Below are 23831 nucleotides of genomic sequence, written 5' to 3'. Positions count from 1 at the left end.
TGTAATCTTTACTAGTATGATCTTAGTCATGAAAGATTAAAAAAAAATCTAAGCTATACCACATAATTTTCTCCCTACAAAACACTTGGTCTCCTAATAACTCAGTAATTTACACCAAGACCAGTCTACCTCAGAAATTCCTGTACCTACTCTCCATTCCAACATTTTCAATGTTAACTACTTAATACATCTTTTTTCCCCTCCAATTTCTCTTTTCTAGCCATAAAGGTGTTTCTAAGTTATATCTGCCTATGGGACATATGCCTAACATGCCATACACAAAGCCCTCTACAACCAACAATCTTTCCTCTTTTTAAAAAATTCTATTTATTCATTTGAGAGAGAGAGAACACACACAAGCAGGGGGAGGGGCAGAGGGAGAGGAAGAAGCAGGCCCCCCACTGAGTAGGGAGTCTGATAGGGGCTTGATCCCGGGACCCTAGGATCACAACCTGAGCTGAAGGCAGATGCTTAACCAACTGAGCCACCCAGACACCCAACCAACACTCCTTCCAATTACAGCTGGATGCTTCCCCAAATACAACCAGATATATTAACAATTCTAGAACTCTAACCTATCTGTGGCAAAACCTCCTCCTTAGTATCAAAAGCAAGTTGAAATATAGCACTTTGTGAAACTACCTAGGGGCTCTTTTTTATTTTTTTAAGATTTTATTTATTTATTTGACAGAGAGAGATCACAAGCAAGCAGAGAGAGAGGAGGAAGCAGGCTCCCCGCTGAGCAGAGAACCCCATGCGGGGCTCGATCCCAGGACCCTGGGATCATGACCTGAGCTGAAGGCAGTGGCTTAACCCACTGAGCCACCCAGGCGCCCCCCCTCCTATTTTAAAAGATTTTATTTATTTGACAGAGAGAGATCACAAGCAGGCAGAGAGGCAGGCAGGCAGAGAGGAGGAAGCAGGCTCCCCGCTGAGCAGAGAGCCCGACCTAGGGGCTCTTTAAATCTTAGAAGAGCTCCACAAAAGAAAACATGACTCACTCTCCTAAGGCACAATCCTGTACAATAAAGGGAACGTAACAGCCAATATGATATTAATTCCACATCAAGTTCTTCACTGTTATCATATAGTGCTTCTTATCATATAGTGAAGAAACTATACAGTTTCTTCATTAGGTAACATACAGCTTGTCATACACATACTGTATTTGGTTATGTGAGTTGATGTATTCCATTCTTTATATTCATGGTGTGCTGGCGTATTTACTTAGATATGGAATAGTTAACAGCACTCTGAAAAAGCTCTAAAGGAAGAATTTTTACAGTCGTCACTTACACGGTTTACATTGTTATTCATGTACCATACGCAATGTGTGACATTTATTATAAAGTCCTCAAAGACCTCAACAAAATCAGGATTTTTTTTTTCAAGATTTTTTATTTATTTGGGGCGCCTGGGTGGCTCAGTGGGTTAAAGCCTCTGCCTTTGGCTCAGGTCATGATCCCAGTGTCCTGGGATCGAGAGCCTTGCATCGCATGCATCGCATCTAGCTCTCTGCTCAGCAAGGAGCCTGCTTCCCCCTCCTTTCTCTCTGCCAGCCTCTCTGCCTACTTGTGATTGCTGTCAAATAAATAAATAAAATCTTAAAAAAAAAAAATCCCATAACATTTCAGTATTTTTCTAAAAATGGATGGTTTTATACTTAAGGAGACCTAAATGTTTATAGAAATATTGCCACAAATACTAAACACTTATATACCATGTATATGTCAGCATACTTAAGAACTTTCAATTTTACTTTAAAGGTTAAGATCCCTCAACAAAACAAAACACAACAAAAACCCAAACAAAAAAGCCCCAAAAACCAAAAAAACAGAGCTTTAATGCCCGTGGCTCTCCAGCAATGTGCTCAATATTTGTATTACAATACTTCCAGCACAAGAGCACATACAGCTTTCTAATGATCCATCATTTCAAAAGTGAATGAGTAAAACTCAATGCTCAAAGAGACTGTAAATAAATTAGAAATAAATTTTAAGGAATGGAAAAAGAAATCACTTTTAAGTATTTCAAGGCAACTGCTCACACAAGAAGTCTTTTAGCAACAATGTTCCTAGAAGCAACAAGATTCTCAAATAGGACAACTGAAACTGGATCTCTGTCAGAAGCTTTCAAGTCTTCACTTTCAACATCAACAAACAGTAATGTTGTCACACACAGACATGACTTATGCCAATTCCCTGGTTGTATACATAGATGTCCATGAATAGTCATCACTAAACAAAAAACTACTTTTGGGGCTATACCCTATCAGAATAAAATGATTAATGAATCTTAGTTTACAGTATATATGTGAATGAACCAGAGTGACAGTATGTCTCTCAGATATTGAAAGATCTAAAATGGTAGTTCCACATACATCAGCAATCATTAAAATTCATCCCCCAAACCTCTAACAACTTTAAAATTAGGAATGGCCTTAAGAACAAAAAACAAAAGGCCAAAATTCAGGTAATCAGTGGAAAAAGGAACTTATGGAAATAACCTAGTAATAATCATTTGGACTTTTCCATCATTATAATGCAAAATCTGATCACTGTAATAATGCTAAGATATTAACAAATACATTTATTTAATTTTGGAAGAACAGCACCATTCCTAGTACAACATGTACTGAGAATCCTTTCAAACTATGGTAATTTTGGCACCTGGGTGGCTCAGTTTGTTAAGTGACCGTCTTTGACTCAGGTCATGATCCTGGAGTCCAAGGATCAGAGTCCCATACTGGGCTCCTTGATCGGCAGGGAAATCTGCTTCTCCCTCTCTCCTCTCTCTCATGCTCTCTTTTTCTCTCAAATAATTACAATCTTAAAAAAAAAAAAGAAAAAAAAAAAGAAACCCACAAACTATGGTAATCTTAAATGATCACAGGTAACAGTTTTAAATTTTCCACCCATACCCTGAATTAAAATCAGTGCAGGATGTGGCATAAAACTACAGAATCTGATTTCATTGTCTTCTCAGCAGACAACATATAAAATATAAGTGACTTGGTTAAGTCTTAACATTAGAATACCCTTCAGTGTTTTGTTTTTTAAAGATTTTACTTATTTGTCAGACAGAAATCACAAGCAGGCACCCTGTTGAGCAGAGAGCCCGATGCAGGGCTCTCGATCCCAGGGTCCTGGGATCATGACCTGAGCCAAAGGCAGAGGCTTTATTTATTTATTGACGATTTTATGTATTTATTTGACAGAGAGAAATCACAAGTAGATGGAGAGGAAGACAGAGAAAGAGAGGGAAGCAGGCTCCCTGCTCGGGACTCAATCATCCCAGGACCCCGAGATCATGACCTGAGCCGAAGGCAGCGGCTTAACCCACTGAGCCACCCAGGTGCCCCAATTATTCTCCAGTTTTAAAGGTAAAGTATTTACAATCCTTGGGACTTGATCAGAAATGCCCACTCATCCCCAAACAAAAATACAAGTCATTCTAATTCTCCTAAGAAAACTGTTAATTACCTACTTCCTGATATCTAAAGTATTTCTCCTTATAAAAATACCCAATGCTTCCTGCATCCTTAAAATTTCTGTCAAAAATCAGACTAATGATGACTAAAATGCATAAAGCCTTTATGAAGTATTCTGCTCTTGTTTCCCTTAAGCCCTGTTCCCTCATCCCTAATGGAAAGGGAAAAAAAAAGAAAACAGATCCTGAAAACTCAAGCATGCAAATCTATCTAACAGATAGAGAAAATATAGGTGGGCAGAGAAACACGCTAAAAATACAAAAAAATGTAATCCACAGAATCAAATCTGTGGAAAACAAATGAGATTATGAAATATTATTATAAATGGTACTGGGATTATGTTTATAAATGCAGTCTTTTTATCTTTTACTCTGCACTATTCTCTTTTTTTCCAAAAGTGGGGTGGGGAACGCAAGTGAGACAATCTTAGGCAGGCTTCACACCCAGTGTGAAGCCCAAGCAGGGACTCAATCTCAGAACACTGAGATCAGTATCTGAGCCAAAATGATGAGTCAGATGCTTAACTGACTCAGCCACCCAGGTGCCCTTACACTGTTCTCTTTTATATCTATTTAAATTGAGATGTTTTAGAAGACAGTAAAAAAATTAATTAACCTGGGGCACCTTGGTGGCTCAATGGGTGAAAGTCTCTGCCTTCTGCTCAGGTCATGATCCCAGGATCCTGGGACTGAGGCCCCACATCGGGCTCTCTGCTCCACAGGGAGCCTGCTACCTGCCACCAACCTGCCCCTCTGCCTACTTACAATCTCTGTCAAATAAACATATAAGATCTTTAAAAAAAATTAATTAAGGTCTAGAAAATAAACACTAACCATTTGTTCATTTCACTACACATTGGGAAGACTGCTGTCACACATAAAGAACTTGAGTTATGCTACAGATGTTAGTTTTCTGGAAAGAGAACTGGTGGGGTATCCACAAGTCCCTTCATTTTCGTACATGTCAACAAAATAATATACGCCAGTGTTAATAGGATTAATAAAATCAGAAGTATAACTTCCAGCAAATTTAACATGTAAGAAATCTGAAGATCTTGATAATAAACAGGAATGAATGCTCATAGTCTTCACTGGTTGTAGTTATATTTGTTGTAGTTACATATAACCACTGGTTGTGGGTATATTTATAATGCAATTTAAAAAAAAATTTTTTTAAAGATTCTATTTATTTGAGAGACAGCACAAGTAGGGAAAAAGGGGCAGAAACCGAATATGAAGCTTGATCCCAGGACCTCAGATCATGACCTGAGATGAAGGCAGACGCTTAACCCACTGAGCCACAGACGCCCTTATAATGCAATTTATCTTTCATGTTTCCTTTAGTCTTCATAGCCACTCTATTAGTAGGCATTATTTCCATTTTAGAGATAAGAAACCCGTGATTACATGACTTTGGTCATAAGCTTCTTTGCTAACTTTGAAGTATTCGGATTCTTCAATTGTTCTTTCCTACATTCCGTATCAGCTGCCTCTCTAATGTAAGAATAAGTAGAAGAAAGCTAGATGATAATGAAATTATCTAGGGGTTCTTGGTGGCTCAGTCAGTCAAATGTCTCACTTTGGTTCAGGTAATGACCTGGGTCCTGGGATAGAGCCAGTCATACTGCATCAGGCTCCATGCTCAGCAGGAGTCTGCTTCTCCTTCTCCTCCCTCAGGTCATGCAGGCTCTCTAATAAAATCTAAAACAAACAAAAATAAAAGCAAACACAACAACAAAACCCTAAAGAAAAGCTAAATTTATGTCTTGAAACATTTACGTGAATTCGGTGTTCTTAAGCATATGACTGAAGGATTAGGCAGACACTGATTTAACCCCATTTACACAGGAAGACCCAGGGCTTTCAGCTCATCTAAGAGCCAATGTTCCATTCTGCTTTAATAAGGAATCCAACACAGCTGATTTAGGATCACTATGTTAGCAACTAAAACAGTGAAAGTCTTAACCTTGCAAATAAAGTATGTTAAGAATGACTTCTAAGGAGAAACTAATGCAATTTTTCCTGATTTAGTTTTATTTTTAACTAAGTATGTTCATTTTCCTACTACAGACCTCAGTGATACACTTGAATCGGCTCTTTACCCACTACTGCCAGGTTGCATGGTTATCACAAGTGTCTTTCTAGGGGTGCCTGGAGGGCTCAGGTCATGATCTCAGGGTCCTAGGACTGAGTCCTGCATCTAGCTCTCTGCTCAGCAGGGAGCCTGCTTCCCCCCCTTCTCTCTGCCTACTTGTCAAATAAAAAGTAAAAACCCTAAAAAAAAAAAAAATCAAGTAATACCATCAAACTAACTAAAGGTATTCTCTTTCCTCTTGAAAAACTAAAAAGTATGGCCAAAAGTTAAGGCACTGCCACCAACTTTTAGGATCAAAGAGCAGTGGCAAAAAAATTAAAGGTATTTCTGCAAATCTCTAAAATTTCTTCACTATTTCTTCCTGTTTACATCTCCTTTCAATTAACCCTTTAGTAAGTCCTCACTCAAAAACAATCTTTTCTGAACTAATAGTGGGATGATGTCCTGCCTCAACAGGACAACTAAAACTTTAGATAGCTACTCTCATGAAAAAGGTAGGATTGTACATATTAAAAATCTCTATACACTCAATTTAAAACAGGAGGTTTCTTGCATTCCAGTTCGAGGTACACTCCCAAATTATTTATATTGTATGTACATATATATAAATGTACTAGAATTTTTCTAAAAGGAGCCATGGACAAAGAAATAGAGTTAAGAATTACAGAAATAAAACTACTTCCTCATCCCTTATTAATGATTCTTGACTCTAACATCAAATTTCTTCAGAAGCTTTAAAAAAAAAATGTATGTACCAACACTCAAGAATCTACCTAGACCAGGTGTACAAGGATCCTTAGAGCTATAGCTGGGCACTGAGTATTTTCTTAAGCAGAGAGTTGAGTGTAAAGGGCAGTTGCCTCAGATAAACTTAAGTCTCAGGGGCTTCAAGTCACTCACCCATTGACCACATTTTCATTAGCAAAGAGATGCCCAATCTGTTCTCTATTTTTAAATACCTTAATATTTTCAAAATATGAGAATTAGCATAGTTTTCAAGATATGTATTCAGACTAATAGACACAAAAATGTGAAGAAATCTCTAAGGACAAATGAAATAACCATTTGAATGATGCATGAAGAATACTCAAATCACCGCAACCTCAGTATGGCATTCAAAGACCTTAACAATGTAGGCCCAAACTATTTTTCTAGTCTTACTTTTTTGGCCTATTAATGACTAGCCTGCTGCAGTCCATATCTGTCTCAAACACAAAAAGTGTACAAAACGTACTTATGTTCAGGTCTCTACTCATAGTGTTTACCGACTGACTTGATTTCATTACCCAAATCCCTCAGCATGACTAATCTACTCAGTTCAAAAATTTTTCTTTTGGGCAAACATTCCCTAATCAAGAAAGCTATTACTTTCATTTCCAAAGCAGAAACTGATCTAACTAAAATTCTTATATATATTAACACCACACACTAATGACAAGAATACTGAAAACTTAAGATGAAAAATAGCGAAGGAAAATTCATACTAGGTCAAGTCCAGTTTAGGAGTACACTCCATATACTTCCATATAATAATGCATTATTAAAAAGCAGGAAACCAAATAAACTTAGTATCTCCTTAATGTTCATTAAGACTAATGTTATCCGAATGCTAGTATAATACTAGTATCTTCTCTGTATTGTCATTCCCCAGTTCACTAGTTCCTATTATGTGTAAATCTATAATTCATAACCATCCATAACGTATCCCTATCCACACACCTTCCTGATTTTATTTCTCAATGAATACTAATGCTCTTCTGAAGAGGTGTGCGTGCACACACGCACATACACAAATCAACCACTGTTCCAATCGCACACACGCACAAACTCATATCAACCACTGTTCCAACCACCTTGCCTTCTAGAATGGGGTCAACCACCACCCCCAATCTGCAAGTCTTCAACACTTTATAACCCCCAGAGCAACTTATATAGTTAATTCATTTATGTATGCCTTCTGTATCCTATTTTGTATTAGCTGGTTTGCTCATTAGAGACTTAGATCTTTTTTTAAGTAGTTTTGCTGTAACGCCCTACAATGCAAAGCCCAGTGGCCAAGTATGCAGTAAGGAAATAAAATGAGAACATGGAAATGCTACTTAAGTCCTATTTTATCATCTGACAAGTCAGTCCTTACTTTTAGTTGGCATACACATGCAAACAAAATACCAGATGTGTTCCCGTATGCCCTGACCATATATAAACTGACTCTCTGAAATCAACAGAAATGTCACCCACCCTAGTCTACCCCTGACCATTTGCAGGATGGATTTTCCATTATGTTTACAAAGGGGGTACCTCAAAAACATCTTTGTTGTTCATTACAAATCAGAAAAAAATAAATGGTTAGACAAGACAAAACACCTTTAACATACCTGTCATAATAATCTCGTTGAAAGTCATAGTCCAAGTCAAAAGAGGAGCTGAAAAATAAATACCAAAGAGGATTAATTTGGAGCTGCTAATGTAAATTCACAATAGCAGATGGGAAAAACAAAAACAAAAAACCATGCAAAACCAACCATAACAAATAGATCAGAGATTAGCATGGAATAATTCCCAATCATTTAAGCAACAAATGACTAAAATTCCAATAATCTTAGAAGCCACTGGACATGCAGCAGCTAATTTGCCAATTTAGGCACAAATCTGCTACAATTCAAACATAAAACATAACACTAATATTAGAACACTGAAAAGTACAACAGTAAACCAAATATTCTTATGCTATTCTCCCCTTCCCTTTCGTATTTCCCAGCTTCTTACAAACTAAACAACTCCTCTCCAAAAATTTCACTGTATGTTAAAAATACCAAACTGCTCTTTAGTAAATAAAAAAATCTCAGGGAATTCTAACAATTCTCTGGGAAATGGGCGAAAAGGAGGTATACTAATACGAAATTAATAAAGCATTATTTTTATACAGATAAAACATACTATAGTTAACCCTCCCCACATCCAGAAAACAGATAGAGAAGATGCCCACTGATGGACACAATGCAGTTATAAATAATAAAGTTCCGGACCTGAGTAGAGGGGACGGAGAAGGGTGTTCTGGTACTGACCCGTACATCTCCGCTGCAGATCGTTTCACACCTGCTTTTCCTCGGTTCACTTTTGGCTCTGCAGCCAGATTAATATCTGAAAAAACAAAAATAAACACAAAACCTTTAACGACATCCCTGTAGGGGTAGTGTAGCATCTTAAATTACAGTTTTAAGATGAGTAAGTAGTATATAAATCAAGAAAGACTGAACATGATGTCCCATCTTTTCTTATGTAAAAAGGGATCATGAATTTTTACAAGGCTAGGACTTAATTTTTCAATCCTTTATTCTGTTCTTGTGACAGGATACCTGTTCCCAGGATACCTGGTTCCCAATAAAATGGAACTCTCACTACTAAGAGCATATATTAGGAATGAATGAATGACCTCAGAGATATAAAATACATAGCAATTCACGAATTATTATGAGTAGGATACCCTTAAATTATCCCCAAAGGTGAATTTTCCTTCTCCTTATAAATAGGATCAGCTGTAAAAGTTGAATAGGGGTACCTGGGTGGCTCAGTGGGTTAAAACCTCTGCCTTTGGCTCAGGTCATCCCGGGGTCCTGGGACTGAGCCCCGCGTCGGGCTCTCTGTTCATCAGGGAGCCTGCTTGTTTCCCTTCCTCTCTCTCTGCCTACTTGTGATCTCTACCAAATAAATTAATTTTTTTTTTAAAAAGTTGAATAGTTTAGATGAATACTATTCAGCCAACTGCTCAACAACTTTTCCATACACATTTGTGTGCGTACACACACACACACAAACCAAGAAAGGGGAATTAAGGGAACAAACGAAAAAGTCCTAGGTTCCATAAACGTAATTTTAAAAACACCTATTCCAACATGGCCAGCTATGGTCCTACGACTCACTGCCTACCAAACAAAGAATTCATGATCTCTTCCTTATTCTAACAAGAGTCCATCTGTCAAAAACCAGCTCTTCAAAACTTAGTTCATCAAGTGACCAACTGAAAAAGACTTTTAGTACACTACCTGCTGAACATCATTACATTAATGAAGAATCTGAAGAGTTTCTGGTTCACTAAATTCATTTCCAATTTCTAGCACCTAATGTTAAGAACAACCTTGCCTTTACAGTTGACTTGTTTTTATCTGAGTAGGTTCCAAGCAGTTTTCCCCACCTCTACCTCCTTCTCTTAAAAAACAAAACAACGCAATTCTAAAATAAAAACAGAATGAGATTATATACCAAGTTGATTATACAACCTCTCTCCACCTTTTCCTGAAGATAATTTATTTATCTGTTCAAGAGACAGAGAATGAGCAGGAAGTAGGGAGAGGGAAAAGCAGACTCCTGCTTTTTTTTTCCAGATGCCTGACTGGATCCCAGGACCCTGGGCCAAAGGCAGATGCTTAACCACTGAGCCACCTAAGTGCCCTGATTACACAATCTTACAGAATTATTCCATGTGTAGTAAACTGTAGTACTGAGTCAATATCCAGAATAGTATATATACTAATAAAAAATCTCAATCTAAAAAAGTACTTAGTAATCTTAATTTTTGTAAAAAAACAAACAGGCATGGTTATTTTGAAACTGTGGAACTAAGCATGTGTAAAACTTTTGTTTTCCTAAAAAAAGTGCTTCCTCTTCTGCTTACTAAAACTAGACAAAAACTATTAAAATTCAGTAATGAACACTCCCTGGTATACAGACTGTGGCTTCTAGGTAATTCCCATTATTTTATTAAGTGGCAAACAGATTTAGGTCAAGAAATGCATCAGAAGACCCGGAATATCTTGTGATGCCAGAAAGCAAGGATGCAATGAAATTATTATAAAACTAAGATCTTGGGGAGCATGGGTGGCTCAGTGGGTTGGGGTTCTGCCTTCAGCTCTGGTCATTATCTCAGGGTCCTGGGATCGAGCCCTGCATCGGGTTCTCTACTTGGTTGGGAGCTTGCTCTCCACCAGTACCTGCCTCTCTGCCTACTTGTGATCTCTGTCAAATAAATAAAATCTTAAAAAAAAAAAAAAAAAAAAAAAAAACTAAGGTCTCAAGGACACAAGATACACTGGCCACAGATGAAATATTCTGAGCTCTAAAGAAGGATATGTAATGTATTAACACACACCAATTTAAATTATTAGAAATATTAACATTATGGGGGCACCTGTCTGGCTCAGTCTGAACAGCATGTGACTCTTGAGCTAGGGGTTTTGAGTTCAAGACCAATGTTGGGTATAGAGCTTGTAGAACTACACAAACAAACAGAAAAACCCACACTCAGGCAACCTCTTCAGGGTCCCTTCCCTCCTTGGGAGCTTTGTACTATCGCTTTGCTATCGCTCAATAAACCATGCTGAGCAGAGAGCCCAATGCAGGGCTCGATCCCAGGACCCTGGGATCATGACCTGAAGTGAAGGCAGAGGCTTTTTAACCCACTGAGCCACCCATGTGTCCCTATTGCAGAGTTTTTGAAAAAAATTTATCTCGTCTTTCCAACATGAATGGTATTTCAGAAAAAGCAAATATTAATGAGTTGTTCATTTCAGAAAAGTTAAGCAGAAGGAAATTTGAAATCTACTCTTTTGCGACCCATTATGAAATACCTCATCAATGATCATCAATGGATGATCACCAATAAGGTGGAAAATTGATGACAAACTTTATCACAGATGGATCAAGATGTAAAACCTGAACCCACAAATTATCCTTAAACAGTACTAAAAATGGGCAACCATGTTAAGGTGTGATACAATATAAAATACGTTAACATTATTCACATAATGTTTTCACCAAAAATAAATGGAATCTGAATTAAATCAAGCTTCTAGATCTGTACGTCCAATATAGTGAGCTGCTAGCCACAAGCCTGAATTCAGATGTGTTTGTGAAGTATACACATTTTCATTTCTATCGGACAGTGCTCTAGATCTGGCAGTATTACACAAAACAGAGGTAGAGAAGAACAAATTAAATGATACCACAAATAATCAAATCAGTAACAAATTAAAGGTCACAAATTTTTTAAACAGGAGAGGAAGGTATGGGGAAACTCAAGACTTCAAGACATCTAAGGGGCAATTAATCAAATGCATATGTAGGCATGGACTGGATCTTGATCTGAATAAAGCAAGTTATTAAAAAAAAAGTCTGAAATAATAAAGAAATCTAAACATGGATTGAATATTTGATGGTATTAAGGAATTATTGTGAGTTTCTTTATGTGATAAGAGCAGTGTGGTTTACATTTTCTTAAAAGTTCTTATCTGCTGGATATATGAAGTCTTAGAATTATTCTAATGAAATTTAAAAGAAAACCAATAAAATAGATGAAAACATGATTAAATACTGGTATTTAACAAGGTGAGATGTACTTACAAATTCATTAAATTTCTCTACTTTTGTGTTAGTAAATTTCCATGACAGTTAAAAAAAAAGTATCATGAAAAACTCTTGACTTCATTTTATAACGCAGCCATTTTACAGATGCCAAAGTTTCATACATGTGTTTTCTTGTACTTTGGATATAGGACAAATAGATATGAAAATTTCTTAAGTATTCTCCAATTACAACTGTTCCATGAATCTTCAATGTCAAGGATTACAAGGTTCTTTAACTTCCAGTATTTTTCCATCCCTATCCAGTATGGTTGGGATTTTTAAAAATAGTTAGCATTTAAGGGAAGAAGTGTTTACAAATTACACAATACTTTTATTCCAGAATGAGAGCTATTTACAAATAGAGCCACTGAGAAACAGTAACCAAACACTCAAAATCGTCTAAAAAGCTGTCAAGGAGCACCTGGGTGGCTCAGTTGGTTAAGCATCCAACTACTGTTTTTGGCTCAGGTTATGATCTCAGGGTTGTGAGATGAAGCCCCAAAGGCCATCTGCTCTGTGCTCAGGGGAGGAGTCTACTTCAGATTTTCCCCTTTTCTCTCCAGCCCCACACTTCTCTAAAATAAAAAAAGAAGGTGCCTGGGTGAGTCGGTTAAGCGTCTGCCTTCAACTCAGATCATGATCCCAAGGTCCTGGAATGGAGCCCTAAATCTGGCTCCCTGCTCAGCTGGAAGCCTACTTCTCCCTGCTGCTCCCCCTTCTCGTGCTGTGTCAAATAAAAAAATTAAAAACTAAAACTTTAAAATAACATCTTTTAAAAAAGAGAGCTGCTCCTGGTATTAAGAATAATGCTGTTTACTCCAAGAATGGAGCTGTCACTTATTTAAAAACAAAAACAGAAACAGCTGAAACTTTACAATAAATCATGTTATGTAGGAAGTATTTATTAAATGCTACAATCATGAAATGCTTAAGTTCTGTGTAGTACTGTAAGTAAACACCAACATGGAAACACTTAAGGGGAAAAAAATTCACAGCATCCTGAAGAGAAAGCCAGGTAGAAAATAAAACATTTAAGGTGGGATTCAAGTTGAACACTATGCATTTTAAAAAAAGAAAAAGAAAAACAACAACGGGGCGCCTGGGTGGCTCAGTGGGTTAGAGCCTCTGCTTTCGGCTCAGGTCATTATCTCGGGCTCCTGGGATCGAGCCTCACATCAGGCCCTCTGTCTCTGCCTACTTGTGATCTCTGTCAAATAAATAAATAAAATCTTAAAAAAAAGATAAGCTATATAAAATTAACTATGATTCTGACAGCAAATCTTAGCAGTCAAAATTATTCATGGAGATTAAATTCTACAATCATCAGGAACACCTTTTGTACTCTAAGCTCAGACCTCATCTCAAATATCTGAACATGGTAGATCAGGAGACCCCTTACTGGTGTAACTAAGACCAAAAAAGAAAACCAGCTGGTACTGCTAATGCTAAAACATACGTAACACTAAGCATCTTTTATTGAGCGTGACATGCTAGACTTACACTAGAAGCTTCTCATGAAACATCCTAATTAATCCAAATTCTTGGTAACACCAAAATAACAGTATTATCTTAGGTAAGAGCAGATAACAGACTGAAGGTGCCTGGGTGGCTCAGTGGTTTAAGTGTCTGCCTTCAGCTCTGGTCATGATCCTAGGGTCCTGGGATGGAGGAGCCAGCATTGGGCTTCCTGTTCCACACAAAACCTGCTTCCCCCTCTCCCACTCTCCCTACATCTCTCTGCCAAATAAATAAAATTTCTGGAGGTGGGCATGGAGAACAGGTAATAGAGTGACATACTATACCTCCATTTTAACAGATGAGAAGGCTCAGCCAAGTTATGCAGACTGCCAAAAAACACAGTTGTGCCAAGCAATCTGACTCCACAGCCCATGAGTGACTAAGCCATATTGCCTTTGCCCCTTCTACTGTGAGCAAGAGGACAGCTATTTAGGGCAGCCACTGTACCTTATGTAATGTCATTCCTATTCTCCTGACCTAACTCGAGACCACCAATTGGTTACCCAGTCTCTGCTATACAGAAAGGAGTAAAATCCTTATTTAACCAATTAGAACTATAAACATTTTTTTCAACTTAGCTTAATGGAAAGGGAGAAAAACAGAAGCATGAACAGAAAAACTCTTATCTGAATTAAACAGTCAACGAAGAAATCCAACCCAGATCTTACCTAAAACCTGGCCAGCAATCATTCTGCCATCCTCTCCTGCCACAGCAGCCCGGGCATTTCTCTCATTAACGTACTGAACAAAGGCAAAGCCCTTATGAACAGAGCAACCCACAATTTTGCCGTATTTTGAAAAGATCGCCTCCACATCAGATTTCTTGACCACAAGAGTATTGAGATTCCCAATGAATACACGGGAGTTCATGGAGCGAGGATCTGTCTTGTTGGTGACATTGCTGGCCATTTTCTTTGATGTTAAGGTTCTTCACAAAGCTGAAAAACTGGATGGAAAAAAAAAGTATTCAGGTTAAAAAAAGAGATTAGAAACAAAATACTCCTTGATAAAACTTTCTACTCTTTATTTTGAACACTGTGACTAGAGTATCAGTCAACTTAATCGGCTCTCACAGAGGAAAGTGTATTACTATTTTAGAGAGGAGAGCTCCTGAATATATGGCACCCTTATACAAATTCAGTTCCACCTTCCCTTGTCTATTCCAGCAGTGCCAGATTATCATTTCAAGGGACCAAGGGTTGGGGGCGGGGGCGTGCTCTTCAAAGACAACTAGCAACACAATTAAGGGCATTATTCATTTCAAGTGAGCCCTCTCTGTTCTTAAGCCCTCAAGTAAATTAGAATACCTTAAACTCTTTTACTATCAACTTCTCATAAATTTCCTAACCATTTCCTGCTATCTATCAAGAACTCCATCTTCTTACACATTGCTATTATTAAAATGAGTCTCACCTATTCCAAAAATATACAAAACTCTGCCCACAAACCATTCTTTAGCTAGATAAATGTGGGCAACAGACCCTTTCCCCTTCAAATATAATTAACTTTATTATACTAAGGCAATATATAGACCCAAATCATTCACTCTGGAAATCTTTATTTCCAGGTACATTAAATGATTCATAATACGCCAGAGATATCTTAAGTAACAATACATCATTTTATAGAATGCAATGACTCGATCTGCTTTTTATGTGATGATCTTGAAAATACAGCTGGGATATTTGTAATACTAGATGGTGATGATGATAAAACTAGCACGTATAACACTGCATGAATCAAGAGAGGGCCAGGAGAACTAGGAAGAGTACCACTTTCCTCAGACTGTTTCAAAACAAAAATTATCTTTAAAAAAAAAAAAAAAAGGTATATGATGGTTCAGTCACATTATAATTACAAGGAGATTCATGTTCTATCACCTTAGGTTTTTTCAAGTAGAAACATTTTGACATTCTTTTAGGGTTTGTATCTGCTGCCCCTTCCCACTCCAACTACCAAACTTAAAACAGTTTAAGATGGTCCCACATTAGATTCAGAGGACCATTCTTAAGATTAATTTATTTTCCATTCATTCCTTTGAAACTCACATCAGATGAGTATTAGCATGTTATTTTTCCAATCCCCAGAAGAATGACAAACTAGTTCATGGATTACATAAAAATATCTTCTATATATGCATATATGTGTGTAACAAAACAGGTAGCATAAGATAATTTATATAGATCACTAATATTCTGATCCTTAAAATACTACTCATTTCACAAGTAGTACTGATTTTTAAAGCTGTAACAACCGCTTTTCCCTCCTAGCCTTTCTAAAATTAAGAAAGTCTTTACTTGATTTTGGTTTCTGAATTACAGCTTTATAAGCAACAGTTAATTTTTCTTAGACTAAGCAGTAAGAATTTACCAAACAATGGCACAGAGTCACCAACACTCTTTCAACTCTGAGTCCCAGAAAGCCTCCTCAGAACACCAAAAACAGAAACCTACGAAAGGACTTAGTGGTTTCAAATATTACTGCTGGTTATTAAGGTTTGCTATTAATGTAAGAAGGGAGAACTCAAGCCAGTTTTCTACAATTATTTTCACAAAAAATAAACATGTTCTACACATTATAGTAAATAACAGTAACTAAAAGGAAAAATCTTCCTAGATTTAATTAACAATTACCTGCTGGGGAAAGAATGGTTCTTTCTACATGCCATCAGCATACTGAACAAGACTGTAGAACAAACTGACAATAATGTCCCCTTCAAATATACTCCTTGGAACCAAAGAAGTCGATTTAAATGGTTATTTTCTCACTTTTTACAAAGGTGGTACACATAGCTAGAACCAATCTAGAACTAGACACTTGATTACATAAAAAGAATGCCTGAGGATATTAAGGATTAAAACCCATGGAACTCCACATTTGAAAAGGCTGATAAAGAAACATCCAGATACACAAGTAAAAAGGTGCTAACGATGATTGCCATCTCCAAATTTAAGTATATAATTTTATCTATTTTCTCCAATTGTATGTGGTTACTAAATTTGCTACAAGAATCCTGAGTTGTTAACAGAAAAGTAATAATGACCTCAACCTCAAAAGCTTGGCTAAAGGACTTAATGCACATACTAAGGATTTAATCAAGGTATGAGCAACAGTAAAGACAAGTGAACCCACAAAGGTCCATTAATCCTGTTCCAAGGAACACATCTTCTAAAGAATAAATTACTACAAATTAATACATTTTTTCCACTGGACATTTACTGAGTATCTGGTAAGTACTAGGTACCAAGGCTACTTCAGAGGAAAAACATGAAGAGCACGATTCCTCACAGTTTACACTCTAATGATACCATTGTTTAAAAAAACTATTGAAGGGACGCCTGGGTGGCTCAGTTGGTTGAGCGGCTGCCTTCGGCTCAGGTCATGATCCCGACGTCCTGGGATCGAGTCCCACATCGGGCTCCTTGTTCTGTGGGAAGCCTGCTTCTCCCTCTGCCACTCTGTCTGCCTGTGCTCTCTCTCTGACAAATAAATAAATAAAATCTTAAAGAAAAAACATTAAAAAAAAAAAAAAACTATTGAAGAGGGAATGTATTTCCCAAAATTTTACAAATAACCAAATGAACTCAGGTCACATTTCACCCTACCTCTGAAATCTGTTTGGGGGTGGGGGTGGATATAAAATGTCAGTATCCAAAAATGCAAAGAAACTAAGGCAGAGGGGAACCCCTAGATTTCCTAGAACAAAACAACATCATCATAGTTTTTCAACCTTTCTGAATCCCCATATAAAAGAAACTAGATAAACTTGGGTGCCCAGGTACCCCAATCAAAATGCCATAAAGCAAGCTGGTAAAGGGAAGCCAATAGCCCACATATACATGGTTATCTACCACTGCAGGAGAACCAGAAAGACCTAGAAATGGAAGAATCCCCAAATACCCATTTAGTGGAAAGCCAAGGGAGCCAATTTTAAGAAAAGCAGTTGAAACCGGAAGGGTATTTCCCTGCTGCAAGAATGCATGAGTACAAGGTACTGTAACAAAAATGTCTCAAGATGCCAGAGTGGCTTAGTCTCCACAATCTCAAAACTAACTCAGAGCCCCATGTGCAGCATTCCATTCTTTAAACCTTTCCACCCCCCGAAGTTACTACTATTCGTTGTAGTCACCACTTTAAAAAATTTTTTTGTGTGAGAGCGCGAGTGGGTGCGAGGGGCAGAAGACAACTCCCTGCTGAGCAGGGAGTCAGATGTGGGGCTCCATCCAAGAACCCCCGGAATCATCACCTGAGCCGAAGGCAGACACGTAACCAACTGAGCCACCTAGGCACCCCCTTAAATTCGAATTTATTGCTTGAAGAATACAGGGTATTTGTCCTGAAGTTTCCAGTCTGGATTTTCCACAATTTCATACTCCACACACTTTTATTTTTTGCTTTTTACCTTACATAGCTCTGCAGCACATTACATTCTAAACTCATTTTTAATTTTTAACAATTTGGTATTCTTATTACCAGCAACTGCAGTCTTGATCCATAAATCACTTTAGGGGCACCCAGCTGCCTCAGTAAGAACGTATGACTCTTGAATCTCAGGGCTGTGAGTCTGAGCTCCAGGTTATGAGTAAAGATTACTACATAAAAAAATAAATACCTGCAAATCACTTTCAATAATGTGGGAATTGTGATCAAATGTTTTAAGTCAGTGGGTGCCTGGGTGGCTCAGTTGGTTGAGTGTCTTGACTCTGGTCATGACCTTGTGGATCTTGTGGGATCGACTCCCCTAACTCGGCGCTTAGGGGGAGTGTGCTTGGGATTCTCTCTCTTCTTTCTCTCCCTGTGCATGTATAAGCAAGCTGTCTCTAAAACAGACAAATTCTTAAAAAAATGTTTGCAGTTCAAAATTTGGTTAATCCTTATCGATCAGTTTATAAATTCCACAACTGGAAATTTCTGGCACATTTTAAATACTCCAAATTTCCTCACAGATGAAATTAGTCCAGTCACATCCTTTTTAAAGTTTTCTCAGAGAAAACATTTTTTAAAGTTTTTGTTAATTCCAGTTAATATATAGTGTTATAGTTTCAGGTGTTAATAGAAAAACCCTTTTCTAAAGGTTTATGTAGTTTAGTTACGTAGTATACGTAATCTCTATACCCAATGTGGGACCTCAACTCAGCCCAGAGATCAAGTTGCCTTTTCTACCAACTGAGCCAGTCAGATTCCCTAAGGGGGAAAAAAATGTCAAATTCATTCTTTTTAAACATCCAAGTAAAGAAAAGTACACAGAATAAAAAAAATTTCTTTCCTAAAATTGGTTTCAAAGAATAATATCAAGAGAGTAAATTTCTGGGGCACATGGGTGGCTCAGTCAGTTAGGCTTCCGACTCTGATTTCAGCTCAGGTCATGTTCTCAGGATTGTGGAATCCAGCCCCATGTCTGGCTCCACACTGGGTGTTCAGTCTACTAGAAATTGTCTCTCCCTCTCCCACTGGCCCTCTCCAACTCATTCTCTCTCTCTCAAAAATAAAACAAAAAACCCACTATAAATCTTAAAAAAAAAAAAAGGGGGTAGATTTCTGAAATGTTATGTTCCATGGAAACTGTGCTTCCGATTTAATTAACTACCAATGATCAAGTGGATCTGGTTTCCAGAAAAGCAGAATTTGAACAAAATAAAATGAAAATGTTAAAATGGAATGATATCAACATTTTCCTTAAGGTTCTTTGGGTGGTAGCACTCAAAACTGTAGTCCCTGGGTACATACGGACACAGGTTATGTATTTTATATTTATACATACATATATTTCCATCCCTCCTTTTTAAAAAAACATGGGGCATGAACTCATAACCCTGACATCAAGATTTGAACTGAACTAAACAGCTGGACGCCTAACTAAGCCACCCATGCGCCCCTTATCCCGTGATTTTTACCATCAAAGGATCGCTAAGGCATGTCTTATCTGGTTAACGAATCAAAACTAAGAATACTCAGTTACCTTTATTGCCATATTAGACCAAAGGATCTATGCATCTAATCACAGACTTTATGTTAAAGCAATAAAACCAAGAGATTTTCAGGGTGCCTGCGTGGTTGAGGTGGTTAAGTGCCTTCACCTGGAATTAAATCCCACAGTGGGCTCCTTGCTCAGCAGGGAGCCTACTTCTCACTCTGCTTGTTCATTCTGCATTCTGACAGGTTATTTTTTTTTAAAAGAAATGTTTCTATTTCCATTTCTGACATTCTATTTATATCCTAAAACCAACAAATAAATAAAACAAAATCTGCATCTGCTCAGAATGCAAGCAAACCTCTCAAAATTTTATTTTTAACTGTTCATTCTGAAGATCATGCTATCCTGATTCTTTGCCCTCTTGAGACAAACCTATCTTGGATTTTCAATCTAGCTAAAAGGTTAGAAACTGTAACAAGTACTCCGTTTCTCTTACGTCAGCATTAAATCTCACGTAAATTCTGCTGGGAAAAGGTGCAGTAAGGTGGGAGAGGCAAATTGCACTATGATAATTACGAGTGGTACAGAACTCAAATAGTCCAAAACTACGTTTTGATGGGGCCAAAATCAACTTATAACTAGAATTAAGCATTTAGCTTCCTTGCCTTTATCTGCAGGGCAGTTTAACTCCACCTTTAGTGGAAACTGACTGAAAAGATGAAGTATTTGACAACACAGTGCCACTATTCAGACTGTGTTCATTATATTTAGGCACATTTACTACAAACAAAAAACCCATCAGAGAAAATAGGTAGTACACCCAAGATGTTTCTACTGAAATTTCAGCCAATGCTCTACCTGCTCAGCCTATTCACCTAGGCTACTCACAGTTATACTTACTCATATCACATTATCTATTAACCCAGAAAGAAAAAATTCAAACACAACATCTGTATAGCTTATGAAATGTCAAAATCATACTAATAGAAAACAAGGGAAATAACCTGCCTCAGACAAGAAAACACAGAAATCTACCTCAGAATTTTTATTTCTACCCCTTAACTAGCCTATACATTCAATCTGAATCAAATGCAACTATCAAATGACTGTTACTTCCCAACTTTCTGTGAATACAGAAAAGCAAAATATCACTAGATGGCAGCAACGAGTTGGCAATTTTTTAAAAAAGATAACTAAATCTAGAGTCCAAGTTTTTCTATTTCATACTGCCTCTCAACGTTTCTCAGTACTTTTTGGATACTATAAAATTCCCCTTCTACTTAAAGCATCATCATCTGAACTAAGTTATTTGTCTTTAACAAACTTAAGTTCCTATTTTGCCCATTTACATTCACTTTACTCTATCTGGCCCTCATTTGTTATCTACCTATGTTTATCTTTAGTGCATTCCATCAATTATTTCCCTCTGGCTAACAATGAACTGTCCATGTGCCTGCAAAAACAACAGTGTACTTTAATCTGCTCCACCCCCAGAACTTTTTTTCTTCAAAACAGGTATAATCTCAAGGTCAAGAATACTAACACTGATTAAATAGCTTATGTTGGTACTTTTAAGGACCTTTTCAGGACACAAAAACCTAAGTGGGCCCTTTTTATTTTTACTTATTTGTTCTTCTACTTAGGTTCCACACCCAGCATGGAGCCCAACACAGGCCTTGAATTAATGATCCCAAGATCAAGACCTGAGGTGAGATCAAGAGTCAAGACACTTAGCCAACTGAACAAGGTTCCCACAAAGCTGGTCATTTTTTTTGATAAGCTATTCCAACTGTTATGCCTAAGAATTAAAACTAAGAGAATATTCAAGATACTACAAATTACAGAGAAAAATAAGTAATTAAATAAATGGTAGCCCGTAACTATTAAAAACCAAAGAAACTCTCAAAAAATATAATTCAATAACCAAAATAAATTATAGATGGATCAAAACTTAAGTAAAAACTTACATATACAGTTGCCAAACCTGAACAACAGAAAACATGCAACAGCCCCAACAAATATGAACAGGAAAAAATGGTCAGGAAATGCAGAACAAATAGATCATAAACACAAAAAATTTTAATTTAAGGAATAATTTAGACAGGGGCCCCTGGGTGGCTCAGTCGTTCAGTGTCTGTCTTCAGCTCAGGTTGTGATCCCAGGGTCCTTGGATGGAGCCCCACATTTGACTCCCTGCTCAGTGGGAAGCCTGCTTCTCCCTCTCCCATCCCCCCTGCTTGTGTTCCCACTCTTGCTGCGTCTGCCAAATAATAAAATCTTTAAAAATAAAAAAGTAATTTAAAAAATAAGAGAAATATAGTAATTCAGGTAACTGTCGATGTACGCTAAAATCACTAGAAAAAAGTATAAAGCTTTTCTGCCCAAAAGGGGTAGAAAACAAGATTTATATGATCTCAAAATATTACCCAAAATACGGATTATAAAAAATGTGGTTTTGAAATGGAAAATAAATGCCACCACTTAAACCAACTGATCTGACATTACATGCCTCCTGTGACAAAAATAAGAAAAACACATCACCTGTGCAATATCCTTGGTAAATATCTGAACCTGCACATAGGGAAATACATACAAAGTAGAAACCTTTTCTAAATTAAGAAAGCAATGGGTGAACCACTGAACCTTGACTGAACTGACTGTAAACATTTTTGGTGACAGGGTATTTTATTATGGACTGTATACACGAGAATATTGAATCAGTGTTACTAATTTTCACTGGCTTGGTAATTTCGTTAAAATAGATTATCTTTATTCTTAAAGGAGATGCAGGCATCTTCAAGTTCTTAAGTGAAATATCATGCCTAAAACTATTCAAGGGCAAAACAAAACAAACCACCATCATATGGAGAGCAAACATAGCAATCTACACAGCAGCAACCAGAACAAGGCTGGAACATGGATGGTTTATTTTACATATGTAGTATTACCTGTTCCAAAGTTTTTTAAAGCTCCTATAACAACAAACAGAAAAAAGATGTACACCACGTCTCACATTTTAGGAAATTCCCAGAATGTAGTATTTTCTATCAGATTTGCTAATTTAAGAATGATCATCCCATGGGGTGAAAAAATACGGCACTCCCACTGCTATAACTAAGTAAACAAACAAGACGTAAACCAGTACATATTTCTCTAGGTTCCTTTGAAAATTCTTAAAAAGTGCCAAACAACGGCTGGGCCTACGTACTTGCATTTAGCAATTGGTAATGTTAAATTTCAGGTTATCCTATGTTTGGAATTGAAAACTCTTGAGCATCTGTAAGCTCTGTAAATCCCTTTTAATAAAAAACACTACATAGCCACTTAAAACATATTGTAGAAAACTAAGAATGTTTACAATACACTCTAAAACTATATATGGTAGACTCCATACTGCTAAAAATTCATCAAAAATATAGGTGTATAGGTTTAAGATAGAAATGAACCAAAACACCAAAATATTAAATAGTGCTCAAGAAAAATAGTTTTACATATGTATTTCCTTCAAGGATCCCTTAATAAGCATTTTTATAGAAGACTGTTCCTAACCAAGTATAAATGGGTAATATAATGACAAAAAAAATTTTTTTTAAGGTTTTATTTATCTGACACAGAGAGAGGGATCACAAGTAGGCAGAGGCAGGCAGAGAGAGAGAGGAGGAAGCAGGCTCCCCCAATGAGCAGAGAGCCTGATGCAGGGCTCAATGCCGGGCTCAATCCCAGACCCAAGCCAAGGCAGAGGCTTTAACCCACTAAGCCACCCAGGCACCCCGACAAAAATTTTTAAGTGAAGGTCTTTAAATAAACAAATAAAATCTTAAAAAAAAAAAAATTCCCAGAATCTTTAAAGAGGGAAAAACCAAATCATATAGTTCAACCACCCTGCAGTTCTTCCAAGGATGTTAAAATCCCCTTACAACATCCTTGCTCACTAATAATCTAGCCTCTTGGGGCGCCTGGATGGCTCAGTCATTGAAAGCATATGCCTTTGGAGCAGGTCATGATCCTAGGGTTGTGGTATAGAGCCCATCATCAGGCTCCCTGCTCCACAAGAAGTCTGCTTCTTCGTCTCCCACTATTTGTGTTCCTTCTATCACTGTGTATGTCTGTCAAATAAATAAAATCTTTAAAAAATAATAATAATAATTTAGTCTCTTGAGAACTGCCACCAAAATGAAGGAAATCATGTTGTTCAATTCTAAAACTTAACTGCCTTTTAATGAATTTCTTTAGTTCTCTCCTTCAATGCCAAATACCATTAAAATTAGTTTTCTGTAACCTAAAATGATCTTATTCAAACTACTCCCTATCCTCACCACCTTCCATGAAAATAAAACTGGTGCCTTGTAACAAATATAATTTAATCTGTCAATGTCCCTTTGAACATAGTACCAGTCCAAATTTGATTGCTCTTTC

At 37.2% G+C, this 23831-nt stretch overlaps 1 protein-coding gene across 10 annotated transcripts in view; it reads right to left on the bottom strand.

Moving 5' to 3' along the window:
- The window catches only part of HNRNPC (heterogeneous nuclear ribonucleoprotein C), a 54938-nt gene that overhangs the window by 13460 nt on the left and 17647 nt on the right, over positions 1-23831 (bottom strand). For 8 of the 10 annotated variants that reach the window (XM_045067468.1, XM_045067467.1, XM_013059456.2 and 5 more), the window contains 3 exons: positions 14170-14447; positions 8611-8725; positions 7960-8007 (listed from right to left, as the gene is read on the bottom strand). In XM_045067468.1, coding sequence (XP_044923403.1) covers positions 7960-8007; positions 8611-8725; positions 14170-14410 — 404 coding nt within the window. In that variant the 5' untranslated portion in view covers positions 14411-14447. The remainder of the gene's footprint in view (positions 1-7959; positions 8008-8610; positions 8726-14169; positions 14448-23831) is intronic. The other 2 variants (XM_013059457.2, XM_004758569.3) reach the window with 1 other exon arrangement.

This window comes from Mustela putorius, unplaced genomic scaffold (genome assembly GCF_011764305.1).
Source record: "Mustela putorius furo isolate JIRA1106 unplaced genomic scaffold, ASM1176430v1.1 tig00003896_pilon_pilon_pilon, whole genome shotgun sequence".
NCBI lineage: Eukaryota > Metazoa > Chordata > Mammalia > Carnivora > Mustelidae > Mustela > Mustela putorius.
This window is presented reverse-complemented; position numbering and strand designations above follow the sequence as displayed.